The 7,822-nt window shown below is 39.0% G+C and overlaps 1 protein-coding gene and 1 long non-coding RNA gene across 3 annotated transcripts; one reads left to right on the top strand and one right to left on the bottom strand.

The window, feature by feature from the left end:
• Positions 1-371: 371 nt before the first annotated feature.
• On the bottom strand, positions 372-2,690 carry LOC133718828 (uncharacterized). 2 transcript variants are annotated; one of them, XR_009850604.1, is made up of 5 exons: positions 2,484-2,669; positions 2,321-2,372; positions 1,047-1,191; positions 729-807; positions 377-644 (listed from the first exon to the last, which is right to left on the bottom strand). It is a non-coding gene; the product is annotated as an uncharacterized LOC133718828 (long non-coding RNA). The 2 variants fall into 2 exon arrangements; XR_009850603.1 differs by having other exon boundaries at positions 372-644; positions 1,047-2,372; positions 2,484-2,690.
• A 4,298-nt stretch (positions 2,691-6,988) lies between these two features.
• Positions 6,989-7,438, top strand: LOC133716406 (uncharacterized). Its single transcript, XM_062143119.1, has one exon. It carries the CDS (start codon positions 6,989-6,991, stop codon positions 7,436-7,438), a length of 450 nt encoding a protein of 149 aa, XP_061999103.1.
• Positions 7,439-7,822: the final 384 nt, after the last annotated feature.

Genomic DNA, 7,822 nt, shown 5'->3' with positions numbered 1-7,822 from the left:
TCAGGTTTACTCACTACTAGAATTATGCTTATAGGACACCCTCCAATAAGGGTGCTCATTGTTTACAAGGGCCACCAAACTCTTCATTAGCCACTATGCAGCCACCCAATGCATGACAGTGGTGATTGCTGGGGTTTCCTTTGCAGCATAGTGCACCAAAATTGAAACGGTGCCTAGGTTTTCAATATATACAGATTGCTGTCATGTCAGCTGTCATATCAGCTGCCAACTCTAGTTATACACCAATTACTAGCCAACTATTAGAATGGTGTCTTCAAATGGCACATATTTAAAAAAAAATATTAATAATAAAACAAAAAACAGTAAATAGCTGAATACATGAATGATGTCTACCAATTTATTGATATACATCAATCATCATTCAATCAAAATCTACCGTTTGTTACAAATGTAACTACAGCTTATTGCACTACCTAATAAAGAAACCTATTACAACTTACAAGCCTATGCGCACAAGAAGTATACATTCATGGTCAATAAGTCGATGTTTCTCTCACTAGTAAAGCTCAATAAGGAAAAACTGCATGATATTGTTGTCTCAAGGTCTTGAGCAGGTTGATTCATACATCACAGTTTCATCAGAAAGTCATTAAGCTTCGGTTTGTCCCATGCCACTTCATCAACTTCATACTCAAAAACATATCAATGAACAAAAATCATAACTTGCAACAACCAAAGTTATGAAAAAAATGGACATTAATTCCTACCGATTAATGTGCGATTGTTCATTCCATTTGTTTGGGTGAATGACCATTCCCGGTTCAAAGTTCGTTTCAAAATAGAATCCTGAAATGAACAAACCACAAAACGTGTTATGGCATTCCCACAACATTTTCTTCAAGCAAAATATTCTGTACTCAGTTCAATTGTCATAGAAACCACATATTTAATGTAGAGACTTATTTAAATGAAATATTTCTTGCCTTTAGGTTTGTGACAAGACATAATGACCATAATTTGCAGTTGCTCACTAGCAAGATTTCAAATCAGGAGAGAGTAGAAACTTTATGCTACTCAAAACATACCTGTGAAGATAACAACTTATTCAAGTCTTCTTGTTCCTTTCCACATGCTTACGAGCATCAAAGTATATAGACGCACCTTTAGTTAAAATTTTGTCAGGGACATTTTCAGCTCCATACCTTTTACAATCCTCAGACAACTAGGTACCTGACTACCACGAAAAGATTACAGATAGTAATAAGCGCAACCGCAAAGGCCTGACATCTTTTCTATTTGCAGACTTTAGTAAGATAAGCCAATTTCATAGAGTACTAAGTATTAACTTCACACACTTCCCATTATATCACATAACTTCACACACTTCCCATTGTATCTGCTTCAATATGCTTATATCCTATCGATGTCAATGCTTCAGCTGCATTTACAATTTCTTTTTGAAAATCTTGAGCATAAGAATTATGAAAAATGAGTTTTACAGATGGAACAATTGTTTGGCACCAAAGAGAAATAATAATACCTCAAAAAAATCTGACATTTTAGATTAGTAGGACAAGATGTTCCCAGACTTGTGATCCAAGATAGCAAAACAAATAGTCACCTATATATGCCTAGCAGGTTTCATTGTCATGTCACCTATAAAATCAAACTTTGTTCTTTCCCAAAATGTGAGATCAATACACTAACTATCATCACATTGAGTAGTACAAATTTTTCAGCCATAGTTTGAAGTCAAAATTCTACAATGTAAACAAAGTTCATGTATGCCTTTCCTGCACAAGTAGACCTATACAGTTTCTCTAGCTGTTGATGTCTCTGTCTCTCAACCTCATCTATCACCATTACATCTGAGCTTTCATAACCAGTTCCACCAAACTGCTCTATCACAGCTTGAAATTTTAAAATCAGACAAGAATCTTAACTGAATATGCTATTCTAGAATTCATACTTACAATTTCCAAATATTAAGAAATAAGAAAGAACTAAATTGTTAATCTTTAGTTTTACATAATCAACACCCCCCCAAAACACAAAAAAAAAAAAAAAACTAGTATTTTGATATAATTGAACTCCCGTTCTAAGGTGCAAAGAAAAAAAAAAAAAAACCAGCTGAATTATTGAGCATAAAAAAAAGACATATCCACCTGAAAAAATATTCAATATTCAAAATATGGATTCGCCAACAAGTAAAACTCCAAGTTTTATATAAATTTTTGTAATTAAAATCGTTCGCTAAGCTTGCTATAGGCCTATATACATAGTCTCTCTGCTACTTTTCTGGGTTCTATATCAAAATCAAAAATAAACATAAACAAAATCAGAAAAATGAAGAACAAACCTCTTGCTTGCGAACACTCAAACGCTGCCAAGGGAACCGATTCTTCAATCCACTAGAAGAGAAAGTTAGGGTTTATGTATATACTATGAATTAAATTCGATTCCTTGAAAATTGTTGAAGTAATTGATATATTAAGTTCAATAAATTGAAAAAAGGAACTTACAGTAGCATTAGATTAGAAGGACGGCTGTTGAGAGTAAGATAAATCTTTCGCACAAGCTCGCATGGGATGAAGCACCAAAGATAGGTTCTTCTCAGATCTGATGCTTTGCAAGAGTCATATTTTGATGAAGTGAGGTTGATCTGGGTCCAGTCTTATATTGGAAGCTTGCTGCCATACCTACTATAGCCATGTGAGAGGGATGGTATTGCTGACAAGAGATGTCCTAGAGGGGCAAAAATTGTAAATATTGGAAACTAAACCCACAACTTCAGAATTGGGCCACCCACATTCGGTACCAAGCCTCATAACAACTCACTGATCCGATTAATGGTGACAAATTATTCTCAAAACCCACTCTTTCCAAATAGTGTTCAAAATCGGTGTTCTATGGGTCATTTTCTAGTAGTGACTCAACCCGCAGTGTAGTAATGGTCCCTTGGTAGTACCGTGGGTTTACTATCATTATCGAATCTCTATTGGGGTATTGATTGTTTCAATTTCCTATTTCAAAGTCCATCTCAGGAAGAAGGATATGTAGTTATCTGAACATTTTCATGTACCTTCTTGTACCAAGGATAATCTAACAAAGAGCAACTACCGTCTACCAAGTTATAATTCTCCAGAACCAAAGTCATATATGCCTTCTTTGATGATCTTTTGATGCTGCTCTTATCTCTTGCTACAATCTTTAGAAATAATTTTTCCCCCCTTCTTCTTCAATGTAACTTTGTATCTTTGTCTTGCTCTTGTACCCTATTTTCGGGCCCCGTATTGGAGCTTAAATAAGGGTTAAATCCACTTTCCAACTTTCAATGTAACTAACAGCCTCCATATCTATGAACCTTCTTCCCCTAATTCTTTCTTCGACTTGAAAGTAATGTTCTTTTTTTTAATACAGAATGTTACTAGCTGATGGAAAATTTTTGTTATTGCTTTTTAGCGTCATTAGTTACTAATGAACACATCATTTGTTACTAATTACTTTTGTTAGTAATTTTTGAAATGCGTTCATTAGATACCTTTTTTTTTTGACACAAGAAGAAGTCTAGCTGGGCTATCAGGGGGTGTAAACATATGTCCCAAAGTCATTGACATCTTAGACGAAGGAAAAGAAGATGTGGGCATTCATTGGCTGAACTGTTTCTTTGAGCTTTCCACCAATTGTTAAATCACTTGCTATCTTAGTATCTTTGATGCTTCAGGTCTTGGAGGTCCTTTGGGGAAGGAGGTGGGAGGTTTGGGGTTGGGGGCAGGGGTGCAGCAGGTTGGAGATATAGGCTCTTAGTGTAGAAGAGAATTAAACAAAGGAGTAGAAATCTTAGAAAGTAATTTCTTTCCATCTGGATTCAACGTTGCACGATTCCTTATTATGGCATGGCTAATCCCTACATATGATGGACTTTTTTACTAGGCTGCATAACCCAGTTAAATGTATGAAATTTATGATACCACCTCTAATATTTATAGAGAAGCTTATCTTTTTTTTTTCGCCAATATAACTTAACTCTGAGAAAAGAACTCTTTTCTCTCTGCGGTTCTAAGCGCTAGGGTTTTCAAAAATTGTCGCTAGTCTCCGTCCGGCGGTGCGTCCACTGACGCTATCGTCAGACGGGCTCTGTTTGTTAGGTGATCGTGGTCTCGCTCTAGATCCAGGGGACCAGTGTTAGGAGGTCAGACAGATCGGGGTCGCGGGGAAAGCTGTGGCTTCATTCCGACAGGTCGATGTTGCGGGTCGAAGGGGCTGAGGAGGTGGGATCCGTGGTGGGGTGTCCCAGGCTGGTCGGACGGAGATGGTGGTTGAGGGTCAAGGCTGGAGGAGCCCTGGCAGTGGCGACCGGATGCAGGCGGGGGAGGCCCGATGCAGGCGGTTGTAATCCGATGCAGAAGGCGGTCCGGTGCAGGCTGTGGTCCACTTCAGGTGGTGGTCCGGTGTAGGCGGGGGTCCGATCCAGACGGTGATGACCCGACGCAGGAGATCCGATGCAGGTGTTGGGTCAGATTTGGGCTGGGCCATACTCAGGGGCTGCGATCTGTTTGCTACCTTGGAATGTACTTGGGTTTGGGCTCACTTCATGGGCCCTGCCCAAGCTGTTTTTTCTGGTATTGTTTTTTTTTTATTTAGCTAGTCTAGTAGTGTTGCGCATTTTGCGAGCAATAAGTCCCTACATGAGTTATGTAGGGCTAGTCGGGCATTGTGCATGTGTGTGCACTCAAAGTGCCTTGTCTTCTTTAGGTAGGCGGCAAGTTCATTGCTTCGTCAAATGGTCACTCCCACCAAGTGGCAGGGTGAAGCTAAGTGTCGTTGGATTTATCATCTGGCGGCAACATAGTAGGATAGCTGTGCTTATGGAAATTATACTACATTGTAATCGAGTTACATATCGAGTTATCTTTCCGTTATGTAACCGCTTTGTCAAAGCAAATGGAGTAGCCATTAGAGCATTCTTTGCTAGTTGGTGCTTGTTAGAATACATGTTTTCTGTAGAGATTTCTGATATTATTTCGGGAAATACTCTAGATGCTTATTGTAATCAGGGGTTTAGGCTCAATGTCCCCCCCCCCCCCCTTGTATTCGACAGTTTCATTAATCAAGGCTTGAGAGCAGCCGCACACCAGCCCTTTATTCAAAAAAAGAAGAAGATAAGCTTATCTTCTTGAAGGCATGACCAGGAGGCAACCTTAGGCTTTCTATTTTCTTTTTCAAGTGTCTCCTGTATGTAAGAGGATAAGACTCACATTCTAATAAAGGTTGCAAATGATTGCAACTGAAACCTAAACCGGTGAGAGAAAATTTCTAGAGAGAGAGGGTCCTCCTTCTCTCTAGAAGTCTTCTCCAGATCTGCCATTATTTTGAGAGTCCACTCCCACCCCACTCGCCACCACCTCCACCACTGCCCCCATCACCTTCACCTCCATCTCCACCTTCACCCAACTTCTTTTCTCGACCAAATCTGCCCACTTCATCATCTACCAACTTCCTCTCTTTCCTCACCTGAGATTGTCAGTGATGGAAAACTCCATGTTCACCACCATCTTCACCTCATCTCCATCCCTCGTTTTCTCCTTCTCCACAGACCAATTTTTCTCTCTAGTCACCAAAATTTTCTCTCTGAGTTCTACCCCCAAATCTGCTCATGCTTTCTTTGGACGGGATTGACTATGGTTGCTTCCAGATCTGCTTACTTCTCCACCACATCTAGGCAAGCTTTCGCTCATTGGCGGATTTTTGTCCACTTTAAAGAGGTTGTCCAGATTGCTTTGGCAATCACACCCTCTATGGTTACTTTGTTTCTCTTGGGCGTTCTTGAGCCCTGTGTGTGTTCCAACAGGTGGAGGAGGTGGCATGATTTGGTTCTACGGTGGTGGCTTCTGTTCATGGAGCAGTATGAATTCGGCGGTGGTATTTCTTTGCGGCAGCGGATTCGGTGGCTGTTTGATAGGATTAGGGTTTGTAATTTTTCTTTGGGCTTTTGGCTTGTAGCTGGGTTTGACCCTTTGTGGGCTTTATTTTATGTTTACTGGGCCTATGTGCCTCATTTGCTGGGCCTATGTGTCTCTTTATCTGGGCCTATGTGCCTCTTTTGCTGGGGTCTTATGTACCTCTTGTATTTTGCTTGATCCTTTGGATCTTCTAATACAATCATTGACCAAAAAAATAATAAAGGTTGCAGAATGAACACTTTGCTGGGTGGTTATAGTGCCATTACTTAATGCAATTTTAGAAATGGGTTTGTTCCATTTTCTTTTGGAATTTGAATATATGAGTTGATCACCTTGGTAACCGTGATGTCAGTAACTCTCTTTATCAGGCTTTCACTTTAACTTTAGTCCACTGGACTATGGTTTCATATTGAGTAAAACACCTAGAAGGTTGTTCAATTGGTCTAGTAAACATTATATGCATATGCATATGCAATCTGGATCAAAGTGGCAGACTGCTCAATCTCATTTCCAAAATACTTCTTTTGATCGTTAAATATTAAATTACTTCCTTTGTTATTTAATTGTAATTTATTGATGTGGACACGTGTGTGATCTGATCAACTGCCACATGTATGGCTGCGATTGCACATACGGTGTTGCATTAAGGTTATATCCTTTGGTCACCACATTATGAGATGTAAATATGAGAATTGAGAAATAGAACAAAAGCTACAACGTATAGCCATTCTCAGTTTTTTCTCTATCCAAAAACACAATATCTAACATGGTATCAGAGCTTCATTTTTTATCCAGATCTGGGCATTGCGATTGCAACAGGGAGATTTCAATTGTGAAATCCCATATTCGATTACAGCGAAATTATAGCTGGGTCGAGTAGCAGCGGTGAAATTCACACTCCAATCTTCACGGGTGATAACTATGATTTCTGGAGAATCAAAATGAGAACCTTTATCAAATCTCATGATTATGGAGTTTTGTTGAAGAAGGGTTCAAGATCCCAGAAGATACATCGTAGTTATCAGCAGCCTAGAAGCAAATATTGAAGGACAACATCATAAAAGATGCAAAATGCAGTGTCAGATGAGATATTCCCAAAAATCTCTTATGAAGAGACAGCAAAGACAACTTGGGAGGTGCTGCAGGAAGAATTCAGAGGAGATCCCAAGGTAAGATCTGTAAAGTTAAAATCTATAAGGCGTGATTTTGAATACACAAGAATGAAAGATGATGAATTGCTTAAAGATTACTTTACTAGATTGTCTGATGTTATGAATCAAATGAAAAGCTATGGAGAAGATTTACCAAGTAGAAAAGTTGTGCAGAAAATACTCATAAGCTTAACCCCAAAATATGATCCTATAGTTTCGGTTCTTATAGAAACCAAAGACATGGAAACAACAGGAATTCAAGACATTATAGGGTCAATCAAAGCTTTTGATCAGCGATTAGACAGACATGCTGAGAATGCAACAGAGTGCATTTCAAACTCTTGCCATCGGTTCAAGAGATAGTCAATCTAATCAGTCCAAGCCCAAGAGGAGTTAGAAAGGGAAGAACAATAAATGGGAAGGAAAAAGTAATGCTGAAGTGAAGCAAAATTATGCAAACAACACTACTTCTTCTCAATCACAATGCGAAATTTGTAAAAAGTACCATCATGGAGTCTGTTGGTTCAAATGGAAGCCAAAGTGCTCAAATTGCGACCATTTTGGCCATGTACAGAAGGATTACAACTACAAAAGAAACCAACAAGCCAACTATATTGAGTAAGTAGAAGCAAAGCAAGCAGATGCAGATGGAAACCTATTCTTTGCATGTCAAGCTGCAACGATGCAAACGGATGATAATGTCTGGTATATAGATAGTGGGTGCAGCAATCACATGACAGCAGATAG

The sequence above is a fragment of the Rosa rugosa genome, chromosome 6, assembly GCF_958449725.1.
Source record: "Rosa rugosa chromosome 6, drRosRugo1.1, whole genome shotgun sequence".
Classification (NCBI taxonomy): domain Eukaryota; kingdom Viridiplantae; phylum Streptophyta; class Magnoliopsida; order Rosales; family Rosaceae; genus Rosa; species Rosa rugosa.
The sequence above is the reverse complement of the archived record's forward strand: the minus strand, read 5'-3'. Positions and strand labels throughout refer to the sequence as shown.